Genomic DNA, 23939 nt, shown 5'->3' with positions numbered 1-23939 from the left:
GCTCCAGGGCAGAGGGGATAAGGGAGAGGCCCATGGATCTCTGAAGGCTGGAATGAATAGTCAAGTGATTTTCAGGAATCACTAATTTTCACACTTCTGAAGGTTAGGAAAAAGTACTCCCTTACTTGAGACACTTTATTTTTGCCTTTAGAAAATGGTCAGATTATCCTGATTTGTTACAAGACACGTTGCTTCCACCTTTGGAAAACTGTCTTAAGTATGCAGACATATAGTGCCTGAGACATGTATGGCAACCCCTTAATTGGAACGGCATTGTGCAGTGCACAACCTGCCCAACCATACATGACAGCACAGCACAGAGGAGGGAAATGGTTACCAGGCTGGAGAGTAGAGGAGCTGCCCTCCACCCAGAAGGCAGAGGACAGGCAAGGTTGTGGCTAGTCTTCATGGAACTCTAGGTTGAGCCAGGGAAAGGATGAGGGGCTACAGTTGTGCTCAGGGCAGAGTCCTTCCTGTCAGGGACATGCACAGGGCATTTTCCAGTGAGATGACCTGGGTGGGGTGGACTGGGAAGCCAGAGTTGGGTGTGGATGTAGCACCTTCTGAGCATAGATGCTGACTCCTGATTATTGAGGTCATTAACCCAAGCATTCCTTGGGGCCCCAAAGATTCAAGGCTGTGCCCAAATGCTCCAGAGACTGGCCTCACAAATTGGGGTCAGTTCATAGTCCATGACCGGCCCCATCTAGCTTTTGGACCTTGGAGATGGGGTCTGTCCCATGAAGGGTTGGCTCAGTGGCAAAGGGTAAGGCATCCACCCCGTGAGCTCCTGTCTCCTCCCTCTCTTTTCCTATCTGGGAGGCGGCCGAGATGGAGGAGGCTGCTGGGAGGCCGCAGGAGTGGGGTCCCTGATAGTGAAAGGCAGACTCCGAGGAAAAGAAGTGAACGTGGGCAGTGGACGGGAAGTTCCCATTTTGGATATGAAGACCACCTCTCGGTGTGGAATTAGGGTCCTCTCTTCTCTACATGTTCCATTTCCTTCCATATTTTCTACAATGAGCATCAGCTATGGTTATAATCAGAAATGCATTTTTAAAATGTTTAATCTTGGGAATAGCTGCTATTGAGAACTTTTGTAGAGAAAAGGAGGGCCCCAGCCTGGAGTCAGAAACCGGGAAGGACAAGTGATGAGAGGCAGGAAGGGGGAAGAGGAGGGAGGCCGGTACTGTTACGCTCAGTGGGTGGAGCCCTTCCCCATCAGTTCTCTCCACAGGTTTCCCCCTGGGCCCCCTCTGCAGTGGTTCTTAATATTTTGGGGGGGGGGGTCACATCCTTCAGAGAGAACCCGATGAAAGCCATGGGCCTGCTCCCCCAAAATGTGCACATACATCACACACAACAGCAGGGGTCCACGGATCCCTGGCTCAGAAGTCCTCCACTTGGTTGGGGGCGCCCAGCCTCCCCCAGCCCTTCGCACCACTTCCTGACAGCTCCTGACTCCCTCGAGGCTGCTGCCCCCATGCTCCACCCATGCGCCGGCAGTGGGCACTCTGTTGCCCTCCCCCTTTCCCGCTCTGACCCCTGCTCGGGTGCGCTCACCTGGAAGGAGTGGAAGAGGTACCAGAAGGCCCAGGCGTTGATGACATTGTAGTACATGGAGAGGAAGAAGGACACCACCACACTGGCCACACCTGCAGGGACAGGATGCAGAGGGTGCTGAGAACGGCCCCTACCCTGCCTGCCTGGACCGGGCAGCGGGGGTCCCACCCAGAGCCCCCAGGACACGCCTGCAGTGCCCGCCCTGGGAAGGCAAAACCAGGTTTGTAACCTGGCACCTGCGAGCACTTTCTAAGGGTTAGTCTCTTCCACTACCTCCCTCCCCATCTTCTGGGACGTGAGGCCTGTGATGTTCTTTTTTTTTTTTTTTTAAACTATTTTTTTTTTTTCTTATTTATTTATTTATTTATTTATTTATTTTTGGCTGTGTTGGGTCTTCGGTTCGTGCGAGGGCTTTCTCCAGTTGCGGCAAGCGGGGGCCACTCTTCATCGCGGTGCGGGGACCGCTCTTCATCGCGGTGCGCGGGCCTTTCTCTATCGCGGCCCCTCCCGTCGCGGGGCACAGGCTCCAGACGCGCAGGCTCAGCAATTGTGGCTCACGGGCCCAGCTGCTCCGTGGCATGTGGGATCTTCCCAGACCAGGGCTCGAACCCGTGTCCCCTGCATTAGCAGGCAGATTCTCAACCACTGCGCCACCAGGGAAGCCCCTGTGATGTTCTTTTGATGTGCTTAGGTCCTCACAACGATGTTGTGAAATGCGACGTTATGCCTACTTCGCAGAGAGGGAAACTGAGACACAGCACTTGCCCAACACCACACAGCTATTAAGTGGCACAACTAGGATTCGCACCTAGTGTGAGAAGCACTTTGTCACTGATGCCAGACATAACAGTTGCTCTCTCCTTGGCTTACCTGAAGCTGGGTCACTTGTGCCAAACCCTGCCCAGCAGTGGCAGGGAACAGGGTGTGAGGAGGTGTGTCAGGAGTGGAGGGGATGGGGGCTACCCCTGACCTGGTCAGGCCTGCCGGGAACCAGTGGGGGTGTTCGGGGGACCCGGGGCACAGAGAGGGCTGCTCCACAACCAGTGGTGTTCTGGAGCTGGTCCTCACCAGCCCTGAGAGCCACTGTGCACTTCTCTGCCCAGCCCCATGCTCCGGGACATCTCCTTAGAAGTTGACGGTGGCCGTGGTGGCAGTAGTTACACCACCAGTATCAGTAAATGCTACAACCAGGCCTTCCCCTCCCCCCCCACCTCCCTGAGCTGGTTGTTAAACATTCACCAGCATCCCCAATTGGCACCAACATCTGGTATTTTTCCTATTCAGCAAATGCTGCCTCAGAGAAGCCCTCTGTGATTGATGACTCGGGCCGATTGTAAAACCACACACCTCTGTGTTAAATATTAACAGCCATTCAAGATGAGGAGGCAGTTCGACTTGGAGGTGATTTGTGAGGCCACCGGACACAGTTCTTCTGCATCTGAGACTAAGTCACACCCAAGTTCACATCCTCCTCGCTCCTGAAACTTTCCTGTCCCCCCTTTCTGCCTGGGGGGTGGGAGAGGTGAGCAGAACAGACCGTGGCCACTGCTGGTCAAAGTTCAGCAGAGGAGCCCCGGCCCAGGAGGGCCGCACAGGTCGGGCAAAGATCTCCCGCGGGCACCCCGGACTCTGGCTCAAAGTAACTCAGGGGAGGCAGGATGGAAAGCAGTGCCCCTCTTGCCACCCACGGTGCCTCGGCCTCCATGCACTGCAGATGTTAATGGCAGCCACACCCTCTCTGGTGCGATGAAGATTAAATGAGCCCACACACACATACACAGACGGGCCAGCACCTGGCACAGGGCAGGGGCTCACCGACAGAGGGAGCCGTTATACGGGTTCCCAGAATGGTTGCTGGACAGGACACTGAGTTACAGCTCCTTTCTCGGGCAGCTGTTTCCCTGTTACAAATGAGCAAACTGAGCCCCAGAGAAGAGAAGCAATGGGGCATCAGCCCCGCAGAGGCTGGGCCTCCTCCCCCTCTCACCGTCCAGTGGGTAAGAAATCCGGCCCCTCTCAGCCCCCATTCTGTGGCACCCCTCCTGGGCCTTCTGCCCGCCCCACTCAAGGGCTCTCTCTGGGGCCTCGTGCTTGCCCCTCGCTCCAGCAGCTTTGCCAAGGGACTCCCCCGGTCGCCTTCTCCCGCCCAAAACACAGTCTGGGGGTCCACAGGCGGGAGAGGACTGGAGAGCACGCACTTACCAACGCCACTGAGGTAGGGGCTGATGGTCCTCCAGGCGCCGATGCTGCCCTGGCGCATGCGCTGCCCCACGGCCAGTTCCAGGTACAGGAGCGGCATGCCCTCCACGGCGAGCATGATGATGTAGGGCACCAGGAAACTACCTGTGGGTGTCCAGGGCCGGAACCAGGCCGTCACCCAGGGCTTGACTCTGGAACCCACCTAACCTCTGTGCAAATGGCCTTCCATCCACCCTCCTGTCTTTCCACTAGTCTATTCATCCTTCTACCTTTCCACCCATCCTCCATCCCTTCTTGTATTTTGTCTTTCCCTCGGAATCCATCTTCCTCTCTTTCTACTCATCCTCCATCCTTCCACCCATCCACTCTTCTGCCCTTCCATCCAGCCAGCTGTCCTTCTACCCTTTTGTCTTTCTATCCATCATTCCATCCACGGATGACGTGCAGCCAAATCAGCTGTTAAGATCGTTAAATACGCCCATCCTGGGTGGTAAGCTGCCACCATGCCAAGACCCTTGAGCGCCTTCCTCAAGGCCTCAGCTGCCCCAGCCCCTCTGCCAGAAACCCCCATTCCATTCCTACTGTAGCAACTAATGGTTGATCAGAGTCTGGACCACTGAGTGGTTAAATGTTTTGAACATCACCTCTGAATCCAGTCAGCCAGCCACCCACCCCCACACACTTCCTTTGGGCTTCTGACATGGCCCAGATGGTGCCCCACGGGAGGCAGTACATCAAACAACTGTTTTCCTCAACGCCTCCTCTGGGCCGGGCCCTGAGCTGAGTGTAGGATGGATGGGAGAGTAGCAGCCCTGCTCCCTGCCCACGAGGGATCACCTGGGCAGAGGAATTTCAGCTGCTTCATGACTGTCTGGAGCCATGGAATACTCCTCTGGGCCTTTGTCTTCAGAGATGAGGCAAGGGCTTGCTATGTATGTGTGGAGACAAGGAGGTCCCCGACGGACCGAGCCCAGGCCACCAGCTCCCTTTACAGAGCACCTCTGTTGGATGTACATCCGTTTTATACAGTGGCCTTCAGCCTAAGTTTTCATTTTAATAAAGGGTATCGTGACTAGTTCAAATTTTAAACCCACTGGTTCCCAAGGAGCCATCTGCAGACAATGGCCCTCGGTGATAGTGGGGAGCCAGGACGTGTGAACGGAGCTACAAAAGGCCCCCCCACTGCCAGACACATGGACAGAGGACGGCAGCCTGCTGGGGCGTCCCCCATCCCGGCTGCCCCACTGCTTCTCCTGCTGGTCCCGCCCCCTCCTCCGCAGCCCCTCGGACATCCCTCCCCCAGCTCCTAGCTCCTTGGCAGCGGACCTGAAAAAAGGTTCACTGGGAGAGGAGGGCAGGACTTCTGATTAAAAGAAAACCCTGACTCTACAGCTGCAGGAATTAAAGGCTGGTTACAGAAGGAACTGGCTCTGGAAGTATTAAGGTAAACAACACCATACGTATGTTCACTGGAACATCTGATATTTACAAAAATGCCTCCATTGTACATACGTGCTGTCCTATAACCCACTTTTCTCTCCCGACAGGATCTCACAGTCATTCTCTCGACCACACCATGTACCTTCCCATCACCCCTTAAGAAGCTGCACAACATTCCACTGGGAGAATGAGCCTAGAATTTCTATCAACACATCAGTCCTCGGGCACTTAGGCTGTTGCCAGTTTTCTGCCGTCCTAAACAAAGACCGGTCCACGTGTTTGATTATTTCCTCGGGACAGAAATCCCAGAAGGAGAATGGCTGGCACCAAGGCCAAGCGGGGCCCCCGCAAGGCCCTCTCACCCCGGAGAGAAAGGTGCCAGCGTGTGCTCGGGACAGCGGGCCCCACATCACCGGACCTCCGCACTCCCAGCTTCGTCCTCCCTGCTCACATCAAGGCTACGACGAATCCTGCCCCCTCATTTCTGGACCCTGCTCTGAAGACTCTGCCAGACCCTGCTCCCTTCCTGCCCAGCAGGGAGGTGTTGCAGCATCTTACCCAGTTCCTCTCAACAGCAAGGAGTCCACGAGGCTGTCAGGAGCTCCCACCCACCATATACCCATCAATACAGGTTGCGTTGGCACAACCTGCCTGGAGCAGCATTCGAACCCTCAGTGGTTATAAGAAAAGATTATTTTCACCCAAGGTGTTAAACAGTAGCCACAGGAGGCCTGGCAAGGTCCACGGAAGGTTTTTCTTTCACAGAGCCTGCTTGATGGTCCACTGCCTGTGGGAAGGTTGGACATTCAAGGTGCCCAGATGGGTTCCTTAGCGCTGCCCTTCAGTAATTTCTATTGCCCCTCCCACTGCCCAACCATCCAAACACACACACAATCCCCGTGGATCTGCTCTATGATCATTTTCTCAACAAATTATGCTAGAACATTGAACATCCATATGCAGAAACAATGAACCTCAACCCATATATCACATTTTATACCAAACAAAAGCCCTCAAAATGGATCATAGACCTATATGTACAACTTAAAACTGTAAGACTTCTAAAAGAAAACACAGGAGAAAATCCTTCTGACCTTAGGTTAGGCAAAGATTTCTTAGATACAACATCAGAAACACTATTTGTGAAAGAAAATATTGGTAAATATTGATAAAATATCAGACTTCATTTTAAAACTGTGCTTCATGAAAGACATTGTTAAGAGGAGAGACAAGCTACAAACTGGGAGAAAGTATTTGCAAAACACATTTGACAAAGATATCCATGTATCTTTAGATCTAGAATATATAAAAACTCAAAAATGGAAAAGAACTCGTTCAAAAATGTACAAAAATATGAACAGACATTTCACTGAAGAAAATATATGAATGGTAAAATAGCACATGAAAAGATGATCAGCACTGGTGTTCCTTAGGAGACTGCATATTCAACCCACAATGAGATGACTCTACACACCTATTAGAATGGCTAAAACAGGAAATGCTGACAATACCAAATGCTGACGAGGGTTTGGAGGAACTCCCATACATTACTAGTGGGAATGTAAGATGGTTCAGCCACTCTGGAAAGCAGTATGACGGTTTCTTATAAAGTTAAGCATACATTTACTGTATGACCAGCAATCCCACTCCTGGGTATTTACCCTAGAGAAATGAAAACTTATGTTCACACAAAAACCTATACATGAACATTTACAGTGTCTGTATTCACAGTTGTCATAAACTAGAAACAACCTCATTGTCCTTCAGTGAGTGAATGGATAAATAAACCCTGGTACGTCCATACAACGGAGTGTTACTCAGCCAATAAAAAGAAACAAACTACTGATTCATGCAGCCACATGGGAGAATCTCAAAAGCATTATGCTAAGTGAAAGATGCCAGATTCAAAAGGCAACGTACTGTGTGATTCCATTTATATGACATTCTGGAAAAGGCAAAACTATAGGGAAAAAGACAGATCTGTGGCTGCTGGGGGCTGGGAGTAAGGAGGGGCTGACTACAAGGGGACATGATTGTGGGGATAACAACTGCCTGCATTTGTCAAAATTCATATAACTGTGTGCCAATAAACAAGAATTTTTCTGCATGCAAATATACCTCAATAAAATAGTTTTGTTTTGTCATCAGTTTGAGAACAAGTCCATTAACCAACCCTCTTCCAACTGGACTGTTCCCCATGCTCCTTTTATGTAAAAATTCTGACCCTGGCTCTGTATGAGGAGACCCTGGCATCAGGGAGAAGCTAACAGGGGCCTGGAAAAGGGTGCATCTGCTCCCATGTATCTCAATGAGGCAATAGTGTGGGAGACTAAATCCAGCCACACACTTTGCAGCTGTTCCCGGGAAGAGGTGGAGTTTATTTCCACCCATGGATCTGGCCTGGCCCTGGGACTTGCTTCGTCCAGTACAATGTGGGCAAGAGGGCACCATGGTGGTTCTAGAGCCCAGACCTCAAGATACCTTACAGCTCCACCTTCATCCTCTTGGAGCATGGCCCTGAGACCACCACGTATACAAGCTGGTCTAGGCTACCTGGGGATGAAGGGCCACATGGAGGAGAGCCGAGGGGCCCAGCCAACTCAGCACCAACTGCCAACATGTGAGGGCACTTCCAGCCCAGCCCACCCACCAGCAAATGTAGCCGCGTGGGCCAGGCCTGATGAAACCAGTAGAGAAGTGCCCAGCCACTCACAGAAGTGTGAGAAATACACTGTTTTAGCCATGACTTTCTTTTTTACCTCTTAATACTTCAGTATGTCTTTCCTAAAAACAAAGACATTCTCTTACATAATCCCAGGGCACTGAGCAAAAAAATCAGGAAATTAACACTGATACAGAATTATTTTATCTGCAGACCTTACTGGAATTTTATCAATTATTCCACTAATGTCCTTTTCCTGGTCTCAGATACAGCTCACGATCGCACATGGCATCTGCCACGTCTAGTTAGCTTCCTTTAATCTAGGACAGTACCTCAGTCTTTGTCTTTCATGATCTTGACACATTGGAGACACTAGCCAGTTATTCTGTGGAAAGCCCATCATTTTCAGTTTTGGCAGGAACACTAAAGTGACCTGGTTCTTTGTCCGGAGGGACATAATGTAGATTTGCCCCATGCTTGGAAATGTTAACTTACTCACTAGGTTAAGGTGGGGTCCACCAGGTTTCTCTGCTGAAAGTTACTATCTCCCCTTTGAAATGACTACGTATCTTGTAGGGAGATATTTTGAGACCAGGTAACTATCCTATTTCTCATCAGACCTTTGCCCACTACTTTTAGCATCCATGGGTAGAATCCTGCCTGAAACAATTATTTACTGTGTTGGTTGCCAAATGGTGGTTTTCTTCTTCTATCATTCCTTCTAAGTCCTTCAGTTTTAGAGTGGTCTGTCATGCAGAAACAGGTAACAGAGGCACCAACCCAGCCCTGTGTGGATGGCCTGTTACCAAGTCCAAGCTTGTACAGCTCGCCACACATAGACCAATAAAATCGAGATGAATTGCTAGGGCAAGGAATAGCGACTTTATTCAGAAAGCCAGCAGACCGAGAAGATGGTGGACTTGTGTCCCAAAGAACCATTTTGGCTGACTGAGAATTCAGACTTCTTTTATACTAAAAGGGGAGGGAGTAAAGCCAAGTATTCCCTGGTTCTGGTCAGCCTCTGGAGGGAATGTGTTAATTTCTCCCTGCCTGCAGTCATTCACAGGTGGACCTGGTCAGGATGTTTCCTGTGAGCTAAACAAAGGTATTTTAGCTTTACGTTCCTTACCCAAGAGGCAGGGTTCCCAGAGATGGGCCATTATGTGTAACTTAAGCTTATAGGCAACATCCCTTTAGTGATTAACTTGTAGTAGAATACAAAGGTTCTTCCTTATTACAATTCCCCACTGTCGATGTCCATTCCACGGTTTTGTGGGGAAAGTGATGAAGACTGCTCTGGCTACTTCCGGTTAAATGGGGCAACGAATATTCCTTAGAATCTTAGAATCTTTCCTTTTTTATCTACAAGTATTTGAATGTGATGAAACCCCTTAGCACTTTGTTGTCTAATTTGTAATTGGACTTGAGTTTTGGTTCCAGTTCCCAATACATATACTAAATTCCTGTGCTATTTATTTGGACAAAATTAAATAGGCTGACGCTTCTCCAGCTACAATGAAATTACCATTTACTTCAGTTGGATAGGCAGACCTGTTGGAGGCAAACCTCATGAACAGAGGTTAGTATAGTGCCCAAAGTTTTAACACAGTTGGCAACTGCTAGGTCTTTTAGAGCATTTATAGATTCTCTCGCCTGTGCAGACACCTGAAATGGCCTACCACACAACATTTCAAAGGGACTTATTTTAAGCTTGCTTCTGGGAGCCACTGATTCACAGCAGGGCAACTGGTAAGGCTTTATCCCAAGTCAAATTAGTATTCACTTTCTCAGTTTTTCCTGTTGATTGTGGTCTCCAGGATGAATGTAGTTCCAATGCCTTAATCCAAATCATGGGATAATTTCCTCAAGGAGGGCTTTAACCAATTAAAGAGTACTGATTTTAAAAACTAAGAACCTTACACTGCCACACACAAAAACAAATGGTCCACAAAACATTCTCCCTTCCTTCTGAAGGTTTTATGATGCATTGTTATCATTAACCAGTCTTTTACTATTAAACTTAAATGGTCAATTGAGACAAGCAGTTCTGAGACCATCCTTCCACCACTGATTAAGACTGGGGTGGCAGGTATTGGGGAATAATATTCACTTAGCCTTCTGAGCCTTCTGAGCTTTCTGGGCAGACTTGGTGACCTTGCCAGCTCCAGCTGACTTTTTGTCCACTGCTTTGATGACGCCCAAAGCAACTGTCTCTCATGTCACAAACAGCAAAATGGCCCAGAGGAGGAGAGTCAGAGAAGCTCTCAACACACATGGGCTTTCCAGGAACCATATCAATGATGGCAGCATCCCCAGATTAAGAATTGGGGGCCATCTTCCAGCTTGTCCCCCAGAACGATCAATCTTCTTCAGCCCAGCAAACTTGCAAGCAATGTGAGCTCTTTGACAATTCGGTACAGGTGCACATGCAGCACTGATTTGGCCTTGATGGTTCAAGATAATCCTCTTGAGCTGTGAAGCCAGCTGCTTCCATCGGCGGGTCGTTTTTGCTGTCATCAGCCACACTGCCACAACAAACACTTTTGACAGACACGTTCTTGACACACTGAGGCCCACACTGTCCCCAGGAAGGGCTTTACTCAAAGCTTTCTTTGTGCATTTCAACAGACTTGACTTCCTGCAGCTCAAGGCATTTGAGTCCAGTCCTAGTGGTGCAGGTTCCTGTGTTGGGTCCCCATCTGGGGAGGTCCAATAGCCGCTTTTGGGTTATTTTTAGCACAAATCATGCAATTCTGAGTGACTTGCTGGATGGTCTTTTGTAGGTTAGCCCCATTATATGCTTTTTCTTTTTTTTTTTTTTTTTTTTTATGGCTGTGCTGAGTGGCTTGCAGGATCTTAGTTCCTCGACCAGGGACTGAACTCGTGCCCTTGGCAGTGAAAGCACCAAGTCCTAACCACTGGACTGCCTGGGAACTCCCCTGACTTTTGAATCCATTGTGAGGTGGCATCTCTCCCTAATGGACACTATTGTGAATGTGCCGCAGCCCAGTGTCCAAGATGCCTCAGGGATCAAAACAATTCCTTGTGCACTACATTTCCAGCCAGGTGAGGTGTGGTCCAAGTGAAACCCCACTCTTCAGCCCTCACCTTGTCCTTTCCTGAATACACTGGCTGGTATTTTGACAAGTCTATCAATGGAAGAAGCGATTCTCTTGCCTCAGAGGAGATTGTCCCAGCGTCCCTTTTTTTTTTTTTTTTTTTTTTTTGTCTCTCAAAATATTTCAAGTAGAAATTGGGAAGACAACAACATGTAAAATAGTTAAGTAAAAAACCTTGACAAATACACTCATTTGGTCATCAAAATATAAAAAGCTGAAAATAATATTACATTAGGTACTTTGATTGAAAACAGTGTTACTCTAGTCAAGTAATAAGCCCAAAGTGGTCCTCAACTAAGAGTTAAAGCTCGTCTCTCTATTCATACACGCAGCCCTTAGACAAGCATCATATGTTTTTATCCAGGATGATCCCCCCCCAAATCCTTATCTTTTTATTTTTGTTACTTTTATGGAAACTATTCAGTGTGTTTGTGTGTTTTTTATAAATAAGTTTTTATTTTTCACAATGTCACTAAGCAACCACATAAACCTCGGACAATATCTGAATCATTTTTACAAAAGTGGAAATAGCCAAATAAAGGGTCTCAGATTAAGTGAGAGGCATGGGTGGGTTATTAATCGATATGGAATAATTTGTTGTTTGATCAGCACCGTGACACTGCTGAATGTACTTTGAAAGTTGGCCCCGCCTGATAGCAACCCATGTGGATGCAAACCTCTTGGTCCTAGAATCCTTTCTCAAAGGTATAAATGAGGCACAAAGAATCACTAGGAGAAGGGTTAGTAAAAGCTGAGTCCTTGCCACGAGTGGGGTGCTGGCCAGAGAAAGTCAAGTCCTTGTACACCCAGTTGAAATGCAAAGTGTCCTGGAGCGTCTGTCCCCAAGGGCTGTCCCATAGGGCACATGTGAGGTTGGTCTGGTGCAGGAGAAACACACTTATTTGGATGAGGGGTACCCAGCATCCTCCGGAGAGTCAGGGTGGTGGAGCGAACCCTTACCACTGAGGCCACTGCAGCCTCCAGGTTGCCATCCTGGGTTTGTCAGCCGGTCTCTGCCCTTTCCTCCTGGGCCGTCTTGCGCCTCCTGACACTGAAGGTGGGAGGGCTGGGTTCCTTCCTCCTGCTCATCTGAATTGGACTCATTGTTATAGAAGTGAATGGTGGCTTGCACAGGGAAACTGGCCAGCACCTTCTCCCCGGAACTCTGCAGATACTGTTGATGCTTAGAAATGGGTAAGTAAAGTCTTACAGGATGCTGAAACCCAAAGGCCCCCTTCGATCCAAAGGTTTGTTGGTCATACCCAGCCTCAAGCTGGCTTCCAATTCTGGTGGGGTCAGCAACCTGGGGGGTCAGGATACAAGGTCTCCACGGTGTTTGGCTCTCAGGCGTGGAGGTGGTGGTCCCTGGGGACCATCCCCACGGCAGTGACAGATGCATCCCTGTGCCTCCTGGGCTCCGGCCGCTGCCTCGGGTCTCATGGTGCTCTCGGAGCCCGCGCCTCTCCAGCGGCGCCCGTGACCGGCCGTGCCTTTAACCACTCGGGGGAGGGCGCTCACCTCCCAGCGTCCCTTTTTAATGGGATTCGTGTTGGTCGTGTGTTTTTGGCCCTCCCTGGGGTGCCATTAGCACACACTTCTGGTCTTACCTTTTCATGGACCTGGGGAGGGTGGGGAGCATGGGGGAAGAGCTGTCTCCCTTCCTGGGGTTTTCCTGAGCACCATCTGTAGGCTTAAAGTGTGTTCTGGCGGGACTCTGATGCCAGGCTGTTCCGGTGAAAAACTTCAGGGTGAGGTCTATCAGAAAGTTAATCAGCTCATCCCCCACTGTCAGCTTCACCCGGGGTTCCTGTAGGGAATTAGGCACCTCAAGTCCAAGGGAGCCCCTGGCCTCTTCATTCACCAGTGTTCCTCTCTTTCTATCGTACGAGAGGCTCTCATCTCTGTTTTTCTTCTTATGTTTTAGCCTAGGGCAATCTGTTTTCCAATGTTCCCACCCCAACGGTGACTTACCTCTCTTCCAGTTACTCACCTTCCGGGAATTCAACGCCACTGCCAAAAAAGTGGTGCTTCATTTTGCATCTTCTTTCTTCTGTTGTTGTTCCCTGTTGAACACTTTATTTTTTTTCTTAATTAATTTATTTTATTTTATTTTATTTATTTTTGGCTGTGTTAGGTCTTTGCTGCTGTGTGCGGGCTTTCTCTAGTTGCAGTGAGCGGGGGCTAGTCTTCATTGCGGTGCACGGGCTTCTCATTGCAGTGGCTTCTCTTGTTGCAGAGCACAGGCTCTAGGCATGCAGGCTTCAGTAGTCGTGGCTCCTGGGCTCAGTAGTTGTGGCTCGCGGGCTCTAGAGCGCAGGCTCAGTAGTTGTGGCGCACGGGCTTAGTTGCTCTGCAGCACGTGGGATCTTCCTGGACCAGGGCTCGAACCCGTGTCCCCTGCGTTGGCAGGCGGATTCTTAACCACTGCGCCACCAGGGAAGCCCTGCTGAACACTTTAAAAAGCAACATCTACCAATTGAGAAGGGTTCATTTCAAATGAACCATCTTATTTTTTCAACTTTCTCCTGATAGAAGGCACTTTGCCCCCACTAAAAAAGGTCAAATTTACGATTCTGATATTTTCAGGGGCCACACGATCTGCATTAGTATAATGTCTGTAGGCCTGATAAATCTTCTCCAAGAATTCAGAGGGGTCTTCATTTGTTTTTTTGCTTAATTTTGTTCAACCTCTTTTGTTTTGGCTCCCCTTTTCAAAGCCCTGCCAAGATGCACTGATAAGTAATGCTCTAATAAGGGCAGTCCTCCCTCATTGGGTTCCAATTTGGTTCAGCTGTTGGTACTGCCAAGTGGGTTCAGGTGTAGGAAAGCTCCCTATAAAGGAGGGTTGCAATCTTTTCAAATAAACAAGTCTGAGAAACCCAGCTGGCTGGTTGTTGGCATTTAGGCCCCTATGAGATAACGGCGTAAGGGAAACTGCCCTGCCCCGGGAGTGGCCCCTCACCCCAGCTGGGTGCCCTGCCGGGCCTTAGACGGCGATACCAGACCAGGCCCCTGTGCCCCAGGAACGAACACAGGATTTTCTAGTTGATCCCTCGAAGGAGGGGCAGTCCCGAGCTCAGCTGAAGTAGTTAAGGTTTGAAGCAACCTATCCTCACTCTCATTCCTTTCTTTTTCTTATTTTCCCTGATGTAATAGCACAAATACTTGCATGTAAAGAATTTCATCATTCTTCCCCATTTCTTCACAGAAAAGCCACCATAAAACCATAAATAGTAATTGATCATCTCTAACAATTAAAAGGATGCCTTTTTGCCTTGGCATCAACCAACCGGGCTGAATTCTGGGCTGGGGCTTTTGGTGATTTTAGGAACCAAGTGGAACCTTTCTCTTCTCCCTGGGAATGTCCTACAGACAGGTCTTTTTTTTTTTCCCCCCCTTTTCTATTCCTTTCCTCCATCTGACATCACTAAGAGTTTTAAATATCACAAAATTGATTTGGCTGTAAATGGAGAAAGAGTACCAAACAAAATGAAACAAAAACCCCAAAGAACAAACAAAATCTAAATAAACCCTCAAGTTTGGTCTTGAGGTTTTACATATACCAACGACATAGGAGACCCACAAACGACGTAGTGAACACAGCAAGGGTAGCAGTATATGGTGCACAGGGTCCCAAGATAACTCTGCCTAAACCCCTTGTGGAGTTTCTAACAGGTACTGTGGCCACACAATGTTACAATAAAATATCATCTTCTACTCATGGGTCATGGCTGTAATCAGATCACTTATCCAAAACACACCTCAGAAGACTTTCTTTAGGGATAGTTGAAACATTCTCCATTTTTAAAGACAGAAATCCAAGACAAACAAAACACAAATGGCAACATACCAGTGCTAGCATCCAAAGAAGCAAACGAACCGGGTAAAAGTCCAACAGCTCTTTCCTCTCTCCAACAGGGTACCCCACTCAAATACAAAACAAACTGGCTTATTTTGGAGAAAAAGCCCCAAATGGAGAGGAAATAAAGTTTCCGGCTGTACACACCAGAGTGACTTACCCTACTGTATAGAAACCGTCGGCTCCCAAATATCAATTCCTTGTTCCAATTGCCTAGCACTGGGGCAGCCGGTGCCACTTTGGGGAATTTTGAAGGGCAGATTCTCAGGACAAGTGGTCCCGGCAGCTGCTAGGGCCTTACCGGAAAATTCCCCGACCCAAAATTTGTTACCAAGTCCAAGCTTGTACTGCACGACAGGCCAATAAATCTAGAGATGAGTTGTTGGGGGAAGGAATAGCAACCTTACGCGGAAAGCCAGAAAACTGAGAAGGTTGTGTATTCGTCTCCCAGAGAACCATCTCGCCTAAGTTAGCATTCAGGCTCTTTTATACTAAAGGGGAGGGAGTAAAGCCAAGCACTTCCTGGTTCCGGTCAGCCTCCAGAGGGGGGGGATGGAGCCATTCACAGGTGGGCCTCGTCAGGATGTTTGCTGTGAGCTAAACAAAGGTATTTTAGCTTAATGCTCCTTACCTGGGAGCCAGGGTTCCCAGAGATGGGCCATTACGTATAATTTAAGCTTATAGGCAACATGCCTTTACTGATTAACTTGTGATAGAATATAAAGGTTCTTCCTTATTACAGGCCCAGCCTAACCCCAACCTAACACTCATCACATCTCTGCCTCAGTCCCCTGTGTCCACCCTACATGTGCCTGGCACATGTTAGGAGCCCAAGAGTGTGGTTGTTACCAGGATTGAATTTGGAAGTCCCAGGATGAGCAGCAGATATGAGACTCCCAGGGACATTTTCTGACGGCCGGGACCCAGCCTCTCGAGCTTACTTTGCAAATTGTGTTTGATACTTTACAGCCTCTGAAACTCAGGCTTCTGTTCCATCCAGGAGCACTGTAGAAACACCAAGGGCCAGAGACTGAGCACAACACACACACGCACACAGTACACAAGGGAGCAGCCGTTGTGCTGCCCACCCGTCCATCTGTGGACTGGCCTGGTGGGGCTCAATCCCAGGCCGGGTGCTGCCCCGAAGGGCTGTGTCTCCAGGCATGCCGGGGCTGGCTCCCACCAGCTCTCAAGAGCTGCACATCTCCTCCCAACCCCACACTCCCAGACATTCCACTGGTTCGTCTGAACTTGGCCACAGTGGGAGTATTTACACCATGGTCATCAGCAAATGCTATAAATTAGGTCCTGCTCCTCCCTCCAAAAACCAGTTGTTCTACATTATTGGCACCCCACCGCCTGGCTCCCAGCAGCTGGTGGTCTGGGGTGGGGGATTCCTCTAAAGTGTGGTCCATGGCCTGGCAGCATCCATCGGCATCACTTAGGAGCTTGTCAGAAATGCAGAATCCTGCCCTTCCCCGCAGTTCTCCAAATCAGAATCTCTAGGGGCAGGGCCAGCAGTCTGTAGTTTATCAAGAAGCTTCGGTGGGCAAAGTCTGAGATGCAATGACCTAAGCACCAGGGAGGAGCAGAAGGGGCTTTGAGGAAAAGTGTCATTGTCCCACTGCCTATTCAGGTGTCTTCTGACTGCCCCTCTTTATGGGTTAAATATCATATAGAGAAAATTTAGAGGAAAAAAATCCACATTTCCATGAGCCACATCAATGTTCTCATTCTTCCATGTTTCTTCCATGATTTGAGCACATTTATATAAAAGTCAACAGCAGGTGCACTCATTTTCCACATGTTGGTATACAACACATTTGCATCCCAATTTCTTCCTGAACAACCACGGCCTTAGACTTTGACTTGGTCTCCAAGGCCTGCTGACTATCAAGCACAGATTTTATGCTGTGCCTTCAGCTGCCTTTCCTTTGTTCTAGCGTCGGGGTGCTGGCACCTGGAATGTAATCTTCAGAATTAACATTCCTTGTGCCGCCTGGCCCGCAGAGCAGGAAGGAAGCCTCATGGGAAGGAGCACAGACCCCTAATCCTTTTTATTCTGGGAAGTATTTTGGCGCAGCCTGGCTCTGCGGTTTATAAACAAGCTCTTTGCTGGCTGGTGGGGGGCGGGGTGGTGGAAGCCAGGGCTCTGTGTAGAGGGAAGTTAGACGCCCCTCTGGAGCCTTTCATGATGTGGTTGGTTACCTGTCAGGTACAGAACGGGAGTGTAAACAGAAATCACTTACTGTAGGTGACACTGTTGGGCAGTGAAAGGCTTGGGAAAACCACCAGCGCCCCTGCCTCACGAACTCTGCGGCTTTTCATAACAGACCTGGCTTCTTCATGCAACAAATATTCATTGGGTGCCTCCTCTGACCCCACCACTTCACAGAGACGGGGCTAGTGGGCGACAGAAACTCTAGAACAAAGTGCAGGCCTTCTGCCCAGGTGCTGGAAGTGCCCCAGGCTAACAGTGGCATCCCAGGTGGAGGAATAGCTTGGGCAAAGTGTGGAGGTAGAGAGTGGGCATTCACTAATGGACAGTTGTTCAGAATAGTTGGCGGGGAGGGGGGCTGCTGGAAGATGAGTGACAGGAAATGAGGTGGAAATAAGGGCAGGTGTTAGGTGGCCAAGTCCTTACCGAGCCAGGATAAGCTGTTTGGTCTTTGTTCTGTAGACACTGATGACTGAGAGGACGCCACCCACCTAACCTACATCTGTCCATCCTGGACCCATCCATCCATCAATCCATCCCTCCACCCACCCACCAATCCATCCTCTCCCCAGTGTCCATTTGCTCGTCAACCATCATCCATCCATCTACCTTTCCACCTATCAGCTTAACCATACTCTGTACCAGGCACAAGATTTCTTCTTTCTTTTCCTGGGTCTTGAAGGTCTTGCTGTTTCCCTAGCAATTTATATATACAGTTGACCCTTGAACAACGCTGGGTTTGAACTGCATGGGTCCACTTACACGCAGACTTTTTTCAGTAATAAGTACTACAATACTATATAATCCCCAGTGGGCTGAACCACAGATATGGAGGAACTGTGGATACGGAGGGCCAACTGTAAGTTATATGCAGATTTTCAGGGATTTTCAACAGCGTGCAGGATGGACGCCCTTCACCTCCATGTTGTTTGAGGGTCAATTATATTCCACCTCAGAACTACCCCACCTTACCAGTGTCTACCTGCAGACTACTCAGGTAATGCTGTTGTTAGAAACAAGGAATTAAATAGTCACGTGACAGCAAGGCTCACCTGGCCTGATGTTTGGGAAACGTGTAGCAGGATAAAGGTATCATGGGTAGGTGTGCTGAATGCCGAATGATGTGGAAATCTCATCCTGACAAATAATTCTTATGAAAGTCAGTTATGAAGCTGTTGGAGCATATGGGAATACATGCACTTCACATACTTATGATATATATATATATGCCTTTTAAATTAAAAAAAGGAGTCAGAGGATTAAGAATGCAATATTTTTTTAAAAAACTGTACATTAATCTTCTGTCAAGTTTTTTTTTTTTTGAGCTGGGAGGGGTGGGTGAGAGTGAGGGAGTAGTGTTTTATGTTGGTCTTCTTGAACAGTTAAACCTAGTAAATACTTCGGTCTAACATCTTTCATTGTCCTCTATGGTGAAAAAAACCACTCATGCTGAGTATAGAAGACACCACAACACACACACACACACACACACACACACACAGCCAAAGATAACTATTGTTTTATTCTCTTTGGTATGTTTTTGTTCATCCTCTTTTCTCTGCATACTTTAAAACATAATTGAGATCATCCATTTTATACAGCTTTGAATCTGACTTCCCTCCCTCCATTTAATGTATGACATGAAAAAATACTCAAATACATTTTTTGAAAAACCATCTTAATGGCTTTCAAGAGCACCACCGCGTGCATGTCCCATAATTTATGGAACCAAATCCCCTATAGTTGAGGGCTTAGGAGGTTTCCCATGCCTGGCTCTTATTAAAAGATGGAGGCTATCCGTCTACTGTCTACCTTCTGTCAGAACTATTTTCTTTATGTAGAATGCTAAAAATGGAATAACTCAGAAAAAATTTTTTTAATGCTGAGACTTCAGTCTCTATTGCCACCTTGCCTTCCAAAAAGGCACTTGACCCTCACTGAGGTTCTCTGGCATGTCACAGAAGGCGTCTCCAGCTCCCTGGAAGGTATGCGAAGGCTGTGTGGGTGCGTTGCTGTCTAGTGAGTGCACTGTGATGCTTCAGAGGAAAAATTTGTAAAAAACCAAAACAAATGAACAACACTGCAATAGACTGATTAGCCTTCCTGCCTACTGTGGTCCCAAACCCAAATCAATCTTGTGATAAGAAATTTAAAGAAATAGCTCAAAATCCTTTTATCCTGAGTTTCAAATCATGCTGCCAGGAATGTTTCTGATCTGAAAGTTGTATAACGAGTTTCTGCTGAACAAGACAATTTCCTGCTCACTGTCAGACCACTGCCACCTCTTCTCCCGAGGGAGGAAAATAGTGTCCCCCCCACCCCGTGCCTCCTACTGCTCGCAGAGCCACAGCCTGACCAACAAGGGTGACAAGGGCGCGCTGGAGGGCTTGGCCGCCCCGGGGATGGGGTCGGGGCTGCAGAGGGCTCGGGAAGGCGCTCTGGATAAGAGCTCCAGCTGTGGACTGAGATGTCCTACGTCCGATTCCCGCCTCTGTGACTCTGGGCAAATCACTTCGTTCTCTGAGCCTCAGTTTACTGGCACGCAATATGGGGCCGACCCCAGCGCGCACCCCCAGGCCACTCGGCACAGAAGGCGACCCCGCAGGGTCTTGCGGGGACTGCGCAGCCCGGGCGCCGGCACTCACCTCCGCCGTACATCTGGCACAGATAGGGGAAGCGCCACACGTTGCCCAGGCCCACGGCGTACGAGATGCAGGCGAACACGAACTGCAGCGGGGTGGCCCACAGGGGCCGCGCTTCGTCCATGGCCCCGGAGCTCGGCGCGCGGCGCGGTGGGTGCGCGGCCGCCAGGAGCGCCGTCCCGCCCGGCTCGGCCTGGGGATGGCCCCGCGCCTCTGCCGCGGCCGCTCGCCCGCTTTTTAATTGCTAATCTCATTAACGGCGCTCGCGTCGGAGGGGCGAGGCTGGTAAATGGATGACGGCGAGCCCCACCCCGCCGCCGGGCCGCCGCGGCCGGGAAGGCACCCGAGATTGCGCCGTACGGGATGGCGCCCGGGCCCCTCCAGCTCGACGTGGGGTCTGGTGCGTCCTCTGTGGAGCTCCTGGGAGTGGTCGGGTTCCCGCGAGCACCTACCCAGCATTTACAGAGTGCCTACTGTGTGCCAGGCTTTGTCTGGGGACAGGGCTGTGAACAGCACAAACATCCTCAGTCCTCCCAGAGCTGACATTCTGGTAAAGGGAATTGCTTAAATGAACTGGATGAAATAGCCCATTTTCAACTATTTTTGACCTACAGAAAGGATAATTCCATATGGTTTACCCTAGTCCATATTTAAGACAGAGAGAGGCAAGGAAGGCAACTAAGGCAAAGGGGTTAGCAGTTCTGGGGGCGGGGGAGTGGGTGGGTAGGCTGGGGTGGTCAAGGAGGGCTTCCCAGAGGAGGGGACTTACATTTGCCCAGCGACCAGAAGGAAGCGAGGGACTCCCCCCACCTCTCCAGCGGAAGAGGAGTGATCCAGGCAGCCATCTCCTTCCATCCACAGACAGGCTGTGTGTGCCTACTGTGTGCAGGGCCGGGAGTCTGGCTCTGTAGTGCAGGACGTGGCCAGGAATCAGGTTTCGAACAACCACTGTGGGAGATTCTACTCCTGGGGCCAGAGATTCTGGTTCACTAGGCTCGAGTAGGGGGCTAAGAAACCTCATATTTCTACCAGTCTCTCAGGTGATTTGGTTTAAGGAGGTCGCTAGAAACGACTAAGTCAGATGCTTTGGGAGTGAAGCAGGATCTGGCTTTGAATCTCAGTTCTGCCACCAACTTGGCTATGTGACCTTGAACAAGTCATTTAACCTCTCTGAGCCTCTGTTTCCTTATCTATAATGGGAACAAATATTTTCCCCTTCCATGAGCTCATGTGAGAATTAATTGAGAATTTAGCTTACTACCTGGCACATACTAAGGACTCAACAAAGAAGCCATTATTACAGGCTGAATGAATGAATAACACATTAAATAATGACATACTTTGAACAGTGCATCTGGTACAGAGTAAGAGCTAAGAAAATACTTGATAAATAAGTGAAATTAAAAAGAGATGAAAAGCAGAGTTGCCAGTAGGAATCTTAGTTGATGCCAAAATGAAATCACCACTGTGGCTCAACCCCTGGTTGGACTTTCCCCGGAGTTCCTGCCTGGCTAGCGGCACAACAGAAAGCGGGGTGTGCTGAGGAAGATAGGGGCTCCTCAGACATACCACCTGTCCTCGACCTTCCTACCTCCAACAAGGAGAAAAAGTTCTCAGTGCATCAGGGGAGACGATTTTGATTTTTAGACTTCGAATTCTAGAGAGTGGTTTTTTTACCCCTCGCCTCCTCCCCAGAGGAACCCACTATCCTGGTTTCCATCCCAGAGGTCAGTTTCAGCTGCTCTGACCTCTACAAAACGGAACTCATGCAGTGTGTGCCCTTTGCTGCCTGGCTTCCTCGGTGGGATTTACTCACATTCTGGTGTGCAGTGTATGACGTCCTTTATCCCTGCCTCCTAGGGTTCTGAGGGGTGAACATACTCGAATTCATGGCTGAGGGGCGTTTGTGTTGTCTCCAGTTTGGGACTGTGATGAATAAAGCGTTACTGAACATCCTAGTACGTGTCCTTAGGTGCATGAATCCACGCATTGCTGGGAACTCCGGGCCATCAGGTAGGTATATGTGCACCTTTAGTAGACGTGGCCAAACTGTTTCCAGAGAGGCAGTACCAGTTTACACTCCCCTGAGAGTTTCAGTTGCTGGGCGTCCTCACCAACACTTGTCACTCTGTTTTCAAAGTTCCACCCAGTCTTGTGGGTGTGTAGTGATAGTTCGCTGTGGCTATTAATCTTAATTTCCCTAATGCTAATAAGGCTGCATACCTTTCCATAGGGTGATTGGGTCATTTGCATATCCTCTTTCATGGAGTGCCTGTTCAAGTCTTTTGCCAGCTTTTAAATGGCTTGTCTGTATAGTTCTTTATATATTCTGGATATGGGTCCTTTGTCAGTTTTATGTATTACAGATTTCTTCTCTCAGTCTGTGAGTTGCCTTTTTATTTTATCAGTGGTGTCTTTTGATGAACAGACGTTCTTAATTTTAATAAAGTCCCAATTTACCAGTCTTTCACTTTATTGTTCTCCTTTAGTTTTTTTTTTTTTTAATGTCATTTTAAGAGATCCCTCCCTTACCATCTCCAGGGTCATGATGATATTCCTGATAATTAAAATTTGTGGCAAAATAAGTCTCAGAGACCCACAGAGAGGGCTGCCTTTTAATGCTGTCGAATAGTAAAGAAGGCATGTTGCTGCCTCTAGCCATCCTCCTGGCATGTTCTTGTTCTCATGAATGACTTTTCCCTAGAGACTACCTGGCTGTGTCGCCGCATTTCAGAAACTGGGCGCCTTGGAGAGATGCCCAGCCTGTTACCTGGAAGAGGAGGCGGCTTGGTGTTTGTTGGTTTGACATAAGCAAGGCCCCTCTTCGATTCCCTCCCCCAGGGATCAGGCCAGCACCTCTGTCCCGTCACACTGGCTGGGACTCCCTGGGAGCCTGTTCCTGCTGTGAGGCCCCGGGTGGGGCTGTGGGTAGCACAGGAGGCATCCCTGTAACAGGACTAAGTAACACCTCAGGCCTGCTGGTAGCGTCCCCACACTTTCCTGAACCCCCTCTGACAAGACTCTAACCAGACAAGACCCATTGTGCTGCTGTGGCTGCTAGGAGAGGACAGAACAGGCCTGGGAAGGGTGGGTGTGCTTGCCCAGGGAGCCAGCAAAGCCGGGGGTGGATGTCAGTGGTGGTGGGCTGGCAGATGGTTAACAACTGGCTCTCTGCGGCAAGAGCTCTGATATGTAGGTTTACCAATTTCTATGGTGTAAATATTCCCACCACAGCCGATTCTAAGCTACCAACATGGTGTCACTGAACGTGGAGTTGGGAGAGAAGTGCAGTAGCTCACCGTTAAACAGAACGTCCACCACACATATGCAATGATACAGATAACCTCAAGAACAGAGCTAATAGTGTAGAAAATAATTAGGAAGTGGTGGGCTTTGAGTATTGACTACCTCTGTTTTAAATCATTTGTTAGTTCATATAACTTAATTTTTAATAATGGCTGTGTTTATGGGGCTTCCCTGGTGGCACAGTGGTTAAGAATCCGCCTGTCAATGCAGGGGACGTGGGTTCGAGCCCTGGTCCAGGAAGATCCCACATGCCGCAGAGCAACTAAGCCCGTGTGCCACAACAACTGAGCCTGCGCTCTAGAGCCCGCGAGCCACAACTACCGAGCCCTTGTGCTGCAACTACTGAAGCCCGTGCGCCTAGAGCCCGTGCTCCACAACAAGAGAAGCCACCGCAGTGAGATGCCTGCGCACCCCAACGAAGAGTAGCCCCCGCTCGCTGCAACTAGAGAAAGCCTGCGTGCAGCAACGAAAACACAATGCAGCCAAAAATAAAATAAATAAAATAAATTTTTAAAAAAAACATGAAAAAAAAAGAATTCTTTAAAAAAAAAAAAAAGGCACTGTTTAGCAATCAAGCCACAAAATTCCTGAAAATGTACCAGGTGGCACTCACCAGCCTGTAGGTGCTGGCCCAGCACTCTACAGGGACCCGGGGCTGGGGAAGCAACCTCTGTGTGGCAGGAGCGAGGGGAGCGAGTTCAGCTCTCAGCAGTCAGGGGCCCAAGGACAGCAGGGTTTTTGGCTTAGCTAAGCCCCACCCCAAGTGCTCCCCAGGGGCCTCCACTGGCAGCGTGGAAGAAATCTTCCCGTGGACCGGCCTGTCTAGTCTCACTGTGCCACGTCACACAGGACACACTCCCTGAAGGATAGGCCAGCCTGCCCAAGTCATCTAATTTCGGGAAGAGGGTGGAGAAAGTGGGGATGGCCCCGACTC

The 23939-nt window shown here is 49.2% G+C and overlaps 1 protein-coding gene across 4 annotated transcripts in view; it reads right to left on the bottom strand.

The window, feature by feature from the left end:
* Positions 1-19902, bottom strand: part of SLC6A20 (solute carrier family 6 member 20) — a 51060-nt gene extending 31158 nt beyond the window's left edge. For 2 of the 4 annotated variants that reach the window (XM_007168877.2, XM_007168876.2), the window contains exons 1-3: positions 19703-19902; positions 3763-3903; positions 1561-1652 (exon numbers count right to left, since the gene is read on the bottom strand). In XM_007168877.2, coding sequence (XP_007168939.1) covers positions 1561-1652; positions 3763-3903; positions 19703-19823 — 354 coding nt within the window. In that variant the 5' untranslated portion in view covers positions 19824-19902. Of the gene's footprint in view, positions 1-1560; positions 1653-3762; positions 3904-5757; positions 5843-19702 lie in introns of those variants that run through there. The other 2 variants (XM_007168879.2, XM_007168878.2) reach the window with 2 other exon arrangements.
* Between the last annotated feature and the right edge of the window lie 4037 nt (positions 19903-23939).

This window comes from Balaenoptera acutorostrata, chromosome 10, assembly GCF_949987535.1.
Source record: "Balaenoptera acutorostrata chromosome 10, mBalAcu1.1, whole genome shotgun sequence".
Taxonomy (NCBI): domain Eukaryota; kingdom Metazoa; phylum Chordata; class Mammalia; order Artiodactyla; family Balaenopteridae; genus Balaenoptera; species Balaenoptera acutorostrata.
This window is presented reverse-complemented; position numbering and strand designations above follow the sequence as displayed.